The 15,484-nt window shown below is 32.2% G+C and overlaps 1 protein-coding gene across 2 annotated transcripts in view; it reads right to left on the bottom strand.

Annotated features, from left to right (window-relative positions):
* Positions 1 to 15,484, bottom strand: part of LOC145263778 (gamma-aminobutyric acid receptor subunit alpha-2-like) — a 386,086-nt gene that overhangs the window by 213,102 nt on the left and 157,500 nt on the right. For both annotated transcript variants that reach the window (XM_080120832.1, XM_080120831.1), the window contains exon 6: positions 9,259 to 9,411. In XM_080120832.1, coding sequence (XP_079976958.1) covers positions 9,259 to 9,411 — 153 coding nt within the window. The remainder of the gene's footprint in view (positions 1 to 9,258; positions 9,412 to 15,484) is intronic.

The following is a 15,484-nucleotide window of genomic DNA, read 5'->3' as shown; positions in this document are numbered from 1 at the left end:
ACTGCCTTAATCTACTCCACAAGCACCTAAATAAAATTAAAACCGATCTGCCTTTTTCCTCGATTTACCTTTTTATAATAAATATAATAAAACTTATCACTGATAGAACCTATTTCCAGTTCAATAATTCCTACTACAGACAAAAAGGTGGACTCCCTATGGGTAACCCCTTTATTGGTGTACTAGCTTACTTATTTCTAGAATTCCTAGAGACCAACTCTTTCAAATTCAGACAACCTAAAACCTCCACATACTTTAGATACATAGACGATATCCTTATTTTTCTCCTCATAAACGCACAAATAGAACAACTTAGAAATAAATTAAATTCAGTGGGACCATCCATAAAATCCACACACGAATCCGAACGAGACAACGCCCTAGTTTCAAAGTGCATAGAAAGAACATACACAAAAATGATTATATTCACTACTACTCGCACTGCAATGGTAAAATAAAGACAGCCATGACCATTGTTTTTTTCTTGCGTGCCTTTAGAATATGCAGCCTCGAATATCTTAATGATGAAATTCAACACATTACGAATGTCTTAAAAACATTACAGTACCCGTCCTATTTCATTTCTTACGCAATGAAAAAAGCTACGAAAATGCACTATAATATAAACAGACAGAAAAATAAAACAAATACCTCACTATTTAACAGATATCTTTTCAGTCCCACCCAAACTAAAAATACGAAAATATACGAAACTCTTAATAGACTTTGTTTTCAATTGATACAAACAACTTCCACAACAATAAAACATACATTAAAAACTACCAAGCACTCCCCCAAAACCCTCACATCCAACGTAGGTATATATTTCATCCCATATAACGACTGGCACAAGCATACGTAGGCGAGACGCAGCGTAAATTGAAACTAAGACTTTGGGAACATAGAAGAGACATAAGAAATGGTAACGCCCTAAATGAACTCTTTTGCCATTTACGGAACACGATCATTCATTTAATTTAGATCATGCGAAAATTATAAAATACGTGATAGATATAGCCAAAAGAAGACTTTTAGAGTAAGCATGAATATTAAACACTAATACTATTACGCAAAGAAATGGTTCTACCATTTAGCCCCTAGTATAGGGAAAATAATAATCAAAGAACAAAATATAAAGACAGAGCCTGGTTAATTCATACTATTATCTCAAACCGTTTTTCATTAAATAATTTAAACAAAATGAATAAGATTAGAGAAAAACATGCACATAGGTATTTAAATAACATATTTTCAAAAGTGTGTGCGAGTGTATATATATATATATATATATATATATATATATATATATATATATATATATATATATATATATATATATATATATATAGACATTAAACAACCCAACCTTCCCATACGCGCACAATTAGAGTTTCCTTCCCGATATGCGTATGGATTCTAACACTGTTTCCTTTTCACTTACGTATGGTCTATGATCGTTTTCCTCTTCTGCATTTTTCCTTTTAATATTTTGAAGATGTCCCCTGCAATAAGGGACGAAACGTTTATCACAATTTTATAAATTAATTCGGTTTTTCTTTTTTCAAAACAACATAACGCCAACCATTGCTGGTATTTTTATTTATTTTTATTCACACACACACACACACACACACACACACATACACACATATATGTATGTGATATGTTATTCTTTCCTTTTACAAAAGTGAAAATACATTATCATAGCGCCGAATTCAATCGATGGTAAGTAATGATGAATATACGATAACCCTCTTTACAAAAGTGTAGTAACGGTTATTTGTCGAAATTTGTTAGAATTGTATTATTTAAAGAAGACATCCCAAGTAAAATTTGTTTACATTTGTAGACAACCATAATGTGATCATCAGGGAAGCAGACCTGCAGAACAGATTTCGACAGTGTGGAAGGTCTACGGAAAAAAAGCTTAGTTCATGGAATCAATGTTTACATTCTAGCACAGAAGAGAGTGATATAAATTGTTGATAGTGCTTGTTAATAGGTAGGATGTTTTTTGTGAAATTTTCACGAGGACGAAGACAGATTGGAGCTCAGACGAACCTTTGGGTGGGTATTTCTTCTTTGGTCAATAATTAATGTTTATTAACCGATCGTTTTTGTTCCCGTCCTACACAACGCAATTACGTATAATCCGGGACTCACTGTTTGAAAGGTCGTATCAATTAGTTGAACTTTCTGATTCCTTTTCTAGCATAAAATAATTTATATTATTAAAAGATTTAGATGAACAGATTATTATTATTATTTTATTATTATTATTATTATTATTATTATTATTATTATTATTATTATTATTATTATTATTATTAATTGCGTACCTTGCAGTAGAGTGTAGTGGATGGGCCCAGAGAGAGTGCAGCAAAAGACACGATCGCATGGAACTCCGGATATATTGGGAGGTATGTAAGAGGTTGGGGTGATGTGTGCTGGAAAGCGGTTTGAGGAGGTGCCTGATGAATTCAGGACAAATGAGGAGGGCAAGGTAGAGGCATGGTGGGACAAAAGTGTCATAGCGACCATGCAATTGAAACATAATCGTCCGGATTTGGTCGTCATTGACAATGTCTCAAAAAACTGGCAGATTGTAGACTTTCAGTACCCCGGGACAGAAATGTGAGAGAGAAGGAGAATGAGAAGTAGTTTGCCCGCTAGGAGTAGTATCAAGTCGTCTGGAAGCACAATTGAAAAAAATACAAATCCCCGATGCTTTAGGCGGCCTTCAGATCTCTGCAAATATATGTACCACCAACATCCTTAGGAAAACATCTTAAAGCTCCTGGTTTGAAGCCGAGATTAAGGGAAATACACTGGAGATGAATTCCATCCCTTTCCAGAGAAGCATTGATAAACAAAATCAGAATTATTATTATTATTATTATTATTATTATTATTATTATTATTATTGTAAAAGAATTATTTTGATAACACTTCCTCAAATATTTCAATGAATTTATAAACTATTTAAAGATTTTGTAGAAATCCTGTATGCCCACTCTTAATGCTTGCTAGACACTTATCAAATGTTTTGTTCTCATCCGACACGCCCTAATTACATATAATCCTCATCTCTCTGCTTCGAGTTGGAAATGCATCTGATGAAAGTTTTCTATTTTATCTCATGCGTGGAGACCTTTTTCCAGAAATAATGTACATCAGTTCATTCCCACTTGTTTTTCTCTGTGAATTTGTCTCTATTTTTATAGATTTCCCTGATATCTCTCACTCTATTACATGTAATAAATATTCTGTCATATTTCGCTTTCTGTCATATGCTAATGAACCACAAAAATATCAGGATGATTCGTAGTTAAACTAAGAAAATAAATACCAGGAAAGCACCTTACCTTGAACCATGTTTGTTGAAATTATCCGTTTGCAAAGTAATAAATCGCTACAGAATTACACATTCCGCTATCGGATTTATGGATACATACATAAGGATTTTGTGAACACGATAGTGACTTCCTAAAACAGGCGAGAAGATTAACGAGTAACCTCTGGTAGTTATGCGGGTGCACGATTTCTTTAAGAAATTGTTACTGCCTTTTCATAGCTCTTGCTTGGCCAGCAAATCAAATAGATATGTCCCTGGATAATGCCGGTGGGTTCTTAATCCGGTAATTTCAGAATGCGCTTAACTTGCTGTGAAAATCGCATTTAGGAACGAATCGAACCTTATTATGTTTTTGCAGACTTTGCAAAAGTTTTCCACACTGTTACTTGAGCAGCATTGTATAAATACCCTTTTAAAGTAGGAACCGAAGTTGGTGACATCATGATCGTTAAATAATATGCCAAAAGCTGAAAACACACACTTTTACTTCGATGAAACTTTCTCTGAAGTAATATCTCCCAATGGTGCATTACTGTGGGGCGATCCTACTAGCGATTATGGTACTCAATCACAGTTTATTTTATCGGCAGTACATATGATGAATTCATTGCCTAAATCCTAGATTTTCTTTTGGAACAGAGTTATTTATTTTATATCGTATTTAACATAGGATACAAGAGCCCGACGATATTTTTCGGAAACCTTGAAAAAAGTACTTCAAGGTGGTTACTAGTGCCAAAAGCTTTTGAGATTGTAAGTTGAGGAGTGAAAATCGACTACTAGTGTAATCATTTTATTTTTAGTTTTTTGTGATTTGTTTCGGGCATGGCAACAATTCCTTTTTTTTTAATGAATATGTTGCTGTATGCAAATTTTCTTGTTGTACACTTAGCTGTTATCATTAGAATCAATTATTTGTTCTAGTCTACTGGCAAACAAGTTTAATGAGGTAAAATGCATTCCAAAGAAGTCGTTTGTTTGGCACGGAAGAAACGGGAAGATAGCTTTTGTATCAGAAGGAGCTACAGGGATTTAAGCTGTCGAATTCAACGATCGAATACATGCTGAAGCTTAACCTCTAGCAGAAAAAGAAGAGATGACGGAAAAGATCAATTGACAAGAGGACTGAAAGGAGACTAAAGAGGACTATGACACAGCTTTTGACATATGGAGAAAAAGTTACAGCAAGAAAAGTAAAGAAGAAATGTGAATTGGATGTAAACGTGCAAAGAGTGCAAAGAACGCAGCATAGGATTGGTTCGAAGTATGCGAAGACTAAGAAAAATTATAATAACAAATAAACACAAAGAACAAAACTGGAGAGTGCTAAAAGGTGGTTAACAAACATGTTGACATTAAAAAAAGCTATATTTACTTATGAGAAACGTTTCAAGTTTGATGGGCCCGATGGATGGTGTACTTCGTCGAGAAGGATCGAGCCATTTCTACTGAACAAACGACAGGTGGAAGGAGGGGGGTTATGGTTTGGGGTATGATCTTTGCTAATGAAATTATATGATTGAAGTGGCTGCGAGGACGAGGGAACAGCGAAAGCTACAAACAGTTGCTGGACAAGAAAGCCCTACCAAGGATTAGAAGACAGATGGTGAATGATTTCGTTCTACAGCAAGACAATTGCAGCATCCATGTGTCAAAACTCATGTAAGAATGGATGGCTAAAGTCAATATGCCTACTTTGGAATGGCCTGCAAAAAGTCCAAATCTAAATGTAATGGAAATGTTTGGGAAATGCTTGCTCAACTTGTCTATGATGGACCTGAAATAACGAAAGAAGCTCAACTATGGAAACGAGCACTATATGGCAAAAAAACAACAACTAATAGAAACACGTTGAGATGTTATTGTGCATATGTTTGATAATTATGAAGAGATATTGTAATTATTATTGAGAAGAAAGGTGATATTACAGACTATTAACAATTTTTCAACGATGTCCGAAAAATAATGTCGTGTGTGTTTTGTAAAAAAATGATGAAAATTAAATATTTTTCCTTACCTAATCGATGTTCTTCCATTTTTTATAGGTATTGTCTTTATATGTTTTTGCTATTATATTGAAGGAATTTCGCTACTCTATGGTAGTCGGAAAGTCGAATACTAATGTGTCCGAAAAATATTGTCGGGCGCTTGTATCTATAGGACAAATACACTTCCTGACGACAATCCATTGAGTGATGTGAACTATTATGTGTATTAAATAAAATATTGTGAAATTCTTGTGCAATGTAGTAGTTAATATGCGGGGAAACAACACGTTGTAGGCTCCTATGCAAACGAGACAAGGGCAACGAATAGGAACGAAATAGCTTTGTTCCTTATTCCTCACTAGGTGTGACATTGTCTCAGCATTGACATCACCCACGTATCTCTAAAATTATCTTAACCCTTTCTCTAACGTGATTATCTCTCGAACGTTATTATCGCTCGAACGTGATCCTTGGTCTTCGCACATGTTCGTCCACATATAATCTGTTTTTCTTTCTTTTCCTCGCCGTAACGCAATCTGGAACACGGCTCGGTCATTTGCATACAGCTTTCATGCGCAAGTCTGCGCTCTATTACGCTTGCAGCAATTTAGGTGTTTTGAATTTCAGAAATGATGATTAGTAATTCGTACTATTTGTTTGATTAGGACTATTCTCTTATTTTTGCTGTAATTTTCGCAGTAGTTTGACCTGGGGAACCTCCGATATTATTTAAGTTTCATTTTTCGAACACGGATATCTTCCTGTCGAAATCTGTGTAAGATAATAACATGGTTCAAAATTAAATTATTTATTATCAATCTATCTGTCTATCTATCTATTTATCTGTCTATCTATCTATCTGTCTATCTATCTATTATGTTATATTGTTAAAATAGTTTATATTGGGAGTTTTTCTATTGTTTATAGAATAAAGTGGAGCAATGGGTTTTAGCTGAGGACATTTGCATAAATTAGTTAGGTTAAATAAACAAAATGAGTTTGGTCAGGCCTACGTGGAACTGTTGCACGTTGAGAGACGTGTATTTTTAAATGATGACCTAACGTGACTGAGGTCAAAAAGTGAAGAAAGTTGAGAAAGGAGTAGAGTTTGAGTTTGGTCACAGAAGTGACCAGACCTGCTTCAAGCCAGGAAGCGAGACTGTGAAGAACATGACTCAGTTTAGACGTCTATATCATATCCCCTGTTTAAACCACAATACAGACAACTTATAGCGTTATGAGAACAATATATCCCATCCATTCAGATGGCATGAAAAAGGATAGAGGTTACGCTGAGAGAAACCTTATAAAAATTACACGCAAGATGAGAAGAGTAGACTTAATAATCCTAATAATATTTACATTAACGTTGTTCGTGTATAGGTGTTCATGACCCGCGGAGATGTTTTTTTTCTAAAGGCAATTCATGTGCTATCGAATGAACGGAAAATAGCCAATATCGCTCGACTGATAACAAATTAAAAAAAAACACTAATACTAAACTTCTATTATACCGATGTTTCGCACTACGTTAACACCATAGAAGATAATATATTATTACGCTTTATATAACCACAAGAAGATATAATATAAAACCGTAATTAATGCCTCATAAGTACTGCCGATAAAAAAAAATGATATTGCGCACAATAATCGCGATCTCCCAGTATGATCGCCAAACATTATTTACAATAAACCAATAGTTTCTCTTGAAAATTAAATGGATGATTAATAAAAACAAGGATATATGTTGTTCTTTTTGCGTGTTTATTCACTCCCGTGATATGTTACGTATATATATATATATATATATATATATATATATATATATATATATATATATATATATATAATGAATAAATGACAAACCTCCCTATTCAAAATGTCATGATGCTGACCATCTCATAATTTATTACTTTAATTCAGTTGGAACTTATAATTGTTGAGAGTATCTATTTCGTCGCACAAAATATATCATCTTATTATTATATCAATCAGTGAATCTGGTTTGCCATTAACTCATCAAAGAAATACCAACAATTAATCTACCAAAAGGAAAAAATGCGTTTGGACAGGATTAAAAAACCGGAAAATTAGAAAAGAAGATGCAAATACCCTATAGTTTTCTAACATTAAATCATATATATCTATAGTATAAAGCTGGATGTCTGTGTGTGTATGTGTGTGTGTCTGGTCACAAATAGGCTCCTATATGGTTGACTATTTAAAAAAAAAAAACTGATTGCATATAATGATAGAAGATGTATCGAGACAGAGGAAGTTGTATGTTTGATCTGGCAGCACAGTGGTTCATTAAAATTGTGGAGTCTGCGTTCGAGCCTGATCCACAAAGTATGGAAATAAAAAAAATTAAAAATTAAAAAAAAAACGTTTACAAGTGTTTTTGATATAGGTGTACATAATAATATTTTGATAAGTATGTTTAAACTTTAATAGGAATGATATAATAAAATTGTGCGGTCTGCGTTCGCACCTGGCCTACATAGAATGGAAATAGACACACACTTTAATAAAGACGTTTCATATCTATCTGTGTAAGTATACTTTGATAATTATGTTTCTGTTTTAAGAAATATGGCATAATAAAATTATGGGGTGGTCGGTCGCACCTGACCTCCATAGAATGGAAATATATCACAAAGTTTCACAAGTTTTTTTTAATATAGATCCACCGAATATTGTGCTAAATGTTTCAGTGTGGACAGGTATGGTATAATAAATTATGGAGTTTATCTATTTTATTTTTAGTTTCATCATATTTTGCTTTGGTTTTGATACCCCTAAATTCACCCCAAATTTACAACTCTTCCTTTTCATGACCTATCATACTTTCATAAATCAGAGTCCATTTTCCGTAGTCTGTTTTTTTAACCCAGTCAACTACTGGTACTTTTGCTAGTATATATATATATATATATATATATATATATATATATATATATATATATATATATATATATATATATATTGAAGAATATAGATATTGACTGTTAAATATATTTAACATGTTAATGCCGATGTAAAAAAAAAAGAAAACGTTTTGTTTATATTGAGTTTAAAAAGCTGGTTTTCACGCGCATTAAAAAAACCTGGTATCACATATTGCTCTCGTGCTGAGACAATTACAGAACAAGAGAAATGTAGCAATATAGAAATAAGGTCGCTGAAAATATTATCCATTCTTTCCATTAGCGGGAGGAAACTATACTTTATATCCCGTATTTTCTTAATCCATAGAAAATTGCACTGTACAGAAGCTACTGTTAATTTCATAAACTTATTTTATATATAATGGCTTGTATCAAAGTGTAAAATGTAAAAGTCAAGTATCATGCTTCAGTTGTGCTTTAAACAGAGACAATAATTTCGAACGCGCCTCTGTCACATAAAAGAATCTACCGTAAATATTATATACCTGGTCTATCTAGATTTGTGGTGATAATGACTTGAAGTAAAGTTTAAAATGTAAAAATCTAATATAATGCCCAATTGTGCTCTTAACAGAAACGTTATTCATCGTACGCGCACCTGTCATATAAAATAAACTACTGTTTATTTCATACGCCAGACACATTTGTTCGTACAGTTATACATCTTTCAAAATGTACTGGTGATGTAAGCCTGTGTAAAAATGTAACCTTCGTCAAAATCAAAGTGTTCCATTTTTACCGTTTCTTTTCTTCAGATTTTCGATAATGATCGGCGCCATTCCGGTATGAACATATCGAAGATACATTTGTGTGAAATTCCAAGAAAATCAGCCAAGCCGTTTAGCGTCAATAGGGAACGAACTCACAGACACTCAGACAGGGTTTCTTTTATATGATAGTAGAGATAAGGGTTTATTATAGTTTGTGCATACAAGATAATAAACATGAAAATGGTTGTACTTACCTAGAAGGACACGGGCAGGAGCTGCATCTCGGTTAATCCAAAATGAAATCCAAGAGAGAGACACAACAAGGGAGCAGGGGAGGTACGTTTGCAAGATGAAAAATCCCAAATTCCGTGTGAAATAGAAAGACACTCCAAGTATAGAATATAGGGCTGAAAGAAAGAATTCATTATTTGCATGAGGAAATATTTTACATTCTTTGAAAAAAAAAAAAAAAAAAAGAAGCAGACATTTATATTACATTCAATAAACGGCGGTTGTGGTACGCTGTCTGGCTCATTTTAACATTGTTAATTGAAATGTGTTGCGAATGTAACTGTTTGTGTTTCGGCCGAAATAGTTTTTAGAGTACAGATTTGCTTTCCACACCGTCAACTTCCAGAGCTTAGTGGTAGAGAATTCGACTTCGGATAGAATGATCCTCCGTTTTAATTTATTTTTTCTTACTAATGAGTGCAATTTACAATCAAAGAAGATTAACCATTAAAAATTTCCACGAATCTCTTTTTATCTTTGCATATTAAAAACAAAAACAAAAAACATTAATCAGAAATGACTTTCCTATTTTTTTAATTTTCTTTGTGAATAAGACCACCGGGAAAATTATTTCTAGTAATATATCTATCAATAAAAATGAAATTGTTGTTGTTGTTGTTGTTGTTATTGTTGTTGTTGTTGTTGTGTGTGTGTGTGTGTGTTTCTGTGTGTGTATCTTATCCTTCCAAGCTACCAAACTACTCTGTCAATTTTCAATCTAAAGACTCGAGATTTGACATAGGGGATATTGAGATTTGAGAAAATCTATTTAATCAGTTTTCGACCGCTAGGGGGTCAAAGTTCAACGAGTCGCTATTTGACAAATCTACTAAACCGCTCAGCCAGTTTATTGAAGTAAACACTTGACATTTTATATGTAGGTAACTTGGACATGGATCAAACATTTTATTTGATTTGATCCCAAAACAATAAATGTTAAGGGGTCAAAGTTGGTGTACAAAGTTTTAAAAAAATTGACCTCTGCGGTCTCTACCAAATTACACAGCCAATTTTTGATCTAAACATTTTTAATATTAACTAAAGTGTATTCAGGCATTGGCAAGCTTTTTAGCCGGTTTTGTGAAAATAATTTGGACGTCAAGAGTTCAACGTTAAACAGATTAACATTAACCGTTTCTAGCACACATTTAGCCAATTTTGAATCCAAGCATCTGAAATTAAGCATAAAGGGCATTCAGACATGCAGCAAGCTTTTAATCAGTTTTGAAGCGAAAATTTGTCTGCCAAGAGGTAAAAGTTGAAAGAGTTGACCGTTACAGACTTTACCAAACTCCTCCTTTGGGTCTAAACTCTTCACATTTTAGATGTAGTTTATGTGGACATGAGTTAAGTTTTTAATATATATATATATATATATATATATATATATATATATATATATATAAACACATAAGGGTATGAACAGTACATAGGGCGCGAGCAAAAGTATTGACTCTATAATAACTCAAGCGTATCTGCATAAATTAATATATATATATATATATATATATATATATGGGTGTATGTGTATGTGTGTGTGTATGTGTGTATATGTATGTTTCTTTAAAATATATATTTTCTATTATATATCAATCCTTATATAACAAGCTAAATTTGATTATAGAGCAATATAGAGAATAAATGACAAAAATTTATATTAAAAAATCTATGATGTTGACCATCTTATAATTTATTCCTTTAAATCAGCCGATTTATACATGCCTTGACAGTATCTGTTTTGTAGCGCAAAATCAATTAGTAAAACTATTATGCCCTTAACTATATATATATATATATATATATATATATATATATATATATATATATAATGCCTTAACTATATATATGTATAAATATATATATATACACATATATATATATATATATATATAGAGAGAGAGAGAGAGAGAGAGAGACAGAGAGAGAGAGAGAGAAAGAGAAAGAGAGAGACATAGAGGGCGGGAGATAGATAAATAGATAGATACAACCTTTTTATCAATTTTAAAAGTTCCAAATCTCAGCGATTATTAATCACAATTTAATACATGTCAGCTCGTTTAAAAGGTAATGACCTGATTTTGTAGTAGGCTATGTGATACTAGATCCTAGTGTCGCACATTAAGGGGATCATGAATAATCCGGATTCTATTTTGGCACTTTTATCAGCCATCAAATATTTACATCATAGGCATTTGCTTTCTTAATTTTGCATAGGAATTATAAAATTTCTGAAATTTCCCTTACACAATCTGGATGGACGGAAAACTTTAACTTGCTCCAATGCTTTCCAATGGTCTTAAATAACAGCAATGTGAAACTTGATTCCAAATATTTCTCATATGTTATATCTCTCCCCTTTTGTTTTCATACGTAAAGTAAATGTCACTGTGTATAAGGGCTATTTGACACAGGATATATATATATATATATATATATATATATATATATATATATATATGTATATATATATATATATATATATATATATATGCAGATATATACTAGCAGAAGTACCCGTCGTTGACTGGATTCATAAACAGCCTACAGAAAATGGACTGTGATTGATGAAAGTATGATATATTATAAAAAGGAATGGGTTGTAAAGCGATAGGTTTTGATACTCAACAATTTTAACATAAGCAAAGTATGATTAAAGTAAAGATAATTTTCGCGAAAATATATTTTTTATATCAACTTTGTTTCCATTCGTAGCCAAGAGTGACCTACAACATGATGTTTCTTTACAAAAGGGAGTTTTTTTTATATATATAATATTATAAATATACAAGAAATAAATGTTACCATAGTCAATTAAAGTTGCCATTATGGTAGAAAAGTTTATTAGTTTGTATTGTTAAGTAAAAGAAATATATTTTTTTAAATTCACGAACCGGTTTAAAAAAATAAAATTGCAGTGACGTTGAAGTGGAGATCCCCGTATTCAATGTGAAGGAGGGTCGTTGATTTGTTATCTGATTCTATTTCTTGTCATTAATATTTTTACCAAGAATTCTTCATAAGTTTTGGTTTCGGTTTCTATAATAGCTGACGGAACTCAGCAATTTAAAACCAACTAACAATTTAAGAGAGTTCCGTCAACGTAAGGAATATTTATAAACATATTTTAATGTGTTCCATTATTTTGTGCTTGAAGAATAATCGATTATTGCATGTGTAGTTTATATAACATTTCATTTAGTAGTTATCGCCTCAAATTTCGTTTTAATTTCGGTTCGCTGGAATTATTTCAAGTAAATAGCATTAAAAAAACTATTTCAAAACCAAAAAAATTAACTGAATTTTATTGACTATGATAGAATTTATTTCTTGTATATTTATTTTTTCGGGTAGTCGTTTGTTGGCTTTTCTGCTAAACACTCTTACTAAATAATATCGACGAAATATCGAAAAACAAAGAAACAAAAACAGTTTGGAAAAATAATGAAGCTTTACTTACTTTACTAAAATAATCCTAAACAGCAACATCGGATATTAAAAAAGTAAACACGTAATTACTTTAGTCTTTTAAAGCAAAGCGTCGATATAAATATGAATAAGAAGAAAATTGCGCCCTTTTAAAGCAGAACAGTTTCCTTTCAGTTTTACAGTATTGAACGATGTAGTATTGCGCCGTCGGATTCAAGATTGTGCTATTGTAATGTAAACAACACGCAAAAAGGGTTGTGATCAACAGAATTCCTTCTAGTATCCTGACAAAAAAGCTTAAACAGATATATAAATAAAAATAAAAGATTATGTAAAAGTTTTTAAAAAGACACGTAATCACGTGAGCTGGATTTTTCATTCTTTTGACACGATAACAAGTAACGTTCTTATTTTTTATTATTTATCTATTTACCTATTTTCGAATGTCGTCCACGTGCAAGGAAGAAGGAAAGAAACAGTTATGCAAAATTTGTGTCGAGAATTGTCTAAAGTTCCGACTTTTTTGGGGCGTTCACTTTAATAAGAACCTTAATTCATGAGGTGAATGAATTCGACACAATATGATTCAACTCAAAAAATAAATAAAAGCTAACGTGAATGAAGATTAAAATTAAGGTGTTATAGTGGACCCACGCCCCTTTTAAAAGAACCTTGTTAAACTTTGTGACATATTTACATTTTTTGGAGGTCAAACGCGAACGAACACAAAATAATTTTATTATGTCATATTTCTTCAAACTGAAACATAATTATCAAAGTATACTTACGCAAATAGATAGGAAAAGTCTTTATTAAAGATAAAAATATTCATGTGACTTGGGTGCATTAGCTTGAATTGAAACCGAGATAAAAACTTATGAAAAAAAAACATATGTACATATATAACTTGAGTTCCGTCAGCTATTATAGAAACCGAAACCAAAACTTATGAAGAATTCTTCGTAAAAATATTAATGACAAGAAATAGAATAAGATAACAAATCAACGACCCGGATATGAGCGTGAAACACAAAGGAACACAAACGCTTTCATATTAATATATATATATATATATATATATATATATATATATATATATATATATATATATATATGTTGTTCTTTTTTTGCTTTGGTTTTAGCGATATTTTTCGAATGAATTCAATTATTCACTAAAGTGCATTTTTACCTAAATGCGGGTTGGGAATAAGTTTCCCTTTTTAACCAATTTGGTACCCCCACATGAGGAGCGGTATATATATATATATATATATATATATATATATATATATATATATATATATATATATATATATATGCATCGTTTTCTTCAAAGAAGTATCATTTATATATATAATAGCAGGTATGCTCGTCCTAACCCGGGTATTTGGAGGTGTATGTTGAGCAAAAAAAAAAAAAAAAGAAAACTGTCAATTTTTTTGAACTGTGGCCCTTAAAATTTATTGTTTTGGGCTCAAATCAAGTTATTAAGTTAAATCCATGTCCATGGAGCCAATATCTAAAAGTTTAAGTGTTTAGACCCAGAATTGTCGCAGGAGTTTGGTAGAGTTCTGAAAGGAAAATTTTTTGAACTTTGACCCCTTTAACCGCCAAACTTCAGGCCGAAAACCGATCACATGTATTTTCCTTAATCTCAGTAACCTGTATATCAAATTTCGCGTCTGTAGACTTAAAATTTACAGAATTATGTACACACAGAGACAAACACAGACACGTTCACTTTTATATATATATATATATAATATATATATATAAATATATATACGTGTGCGTGTGCGTGTGTGTGTGTGTGCGTGCGCGCACTTTTGGGTGCGTGTGTGTGTGTGTGTGTGTGTGTGTGTGTGTGTAATACTTTCCTTTAACGATTACTGGGGCGTGGTTTTGTAGGTTTTGTTCCGGCTGTTGTAAACCTCGACATTCATATTATATATATACATATAGGTATATATAATACACACACACCCACACACACACATACACGCACACGCACACGCACACACGCACACCCACACATATATATGTATATATACATATATATAGTTGTGTGTATGTTTGTGTATATGTGTGCAGAAACTGCGCATTTATGGTACCAAAAGAGATTTTTTGTTAATATTTCCAAGTAGTAAATAAATAAACACAGAATTAATGTACACACAGAGACAAACACAGACACGTTCACTTTTATATATATATATATAATATATATATATATATATATAAATATATATATATATACGTGTGCGTGTGCGTGCGTGTGTGTGTGTGCGTGCGCGCATGTTTGGGTACGCGCGCGCGCGCGCGTGTGTCTGTGTGTGTGTGTGTGTGTGTGTGTGTGTGTGTGTGTGTGTGTGTGTGTGTGTGTGTGCAATACGTTCCTTTTACGATTACTGGGGCGTGGTTTTGTGGGTTTTGTTCCGGCTGTTGTAAACTTCGACATTCATATTATATATATAGGTATATATATTACACACACATGCACACACACACATATATGTGTATGTATATATATATATATATATATATATATATATATATATATATATATATATATATATATATATATATATAGTTGTGTGTATGTTTGTGTGTATGTGTGCAGAAACTGCGCATTTATGGTACCAAAAGAGATTTTTTGTTAATATTTCCAAGTAGTAAATAAATAAAAACAGGAAGCCGACAGTGTAGTGACGGTGAAATCGTCGCATATGATAAACATGTCACGTTACCAACAAAGAATACTCA

Source organism: Euprymna scolopes, chromosome 39 (assembly GCF_053919585.1).
Source record: "Euprymna scolopes isolate OS-2025 chromosome 39, ASM5391958v1, whole genome shotgun sequence".
Classification (NCBI taxonomy): Eukaryota; Metazoa; Mollusca; class Cephalopoda; order Sepiida; family Sepiolidae; genus Euprymna; species Euprymna scolopes.
The sequence above is the reverse complement of the archived record's forward strand: the minus strand, read 5'-3'. Positions and strand labels throughout refer to the sequence as shown.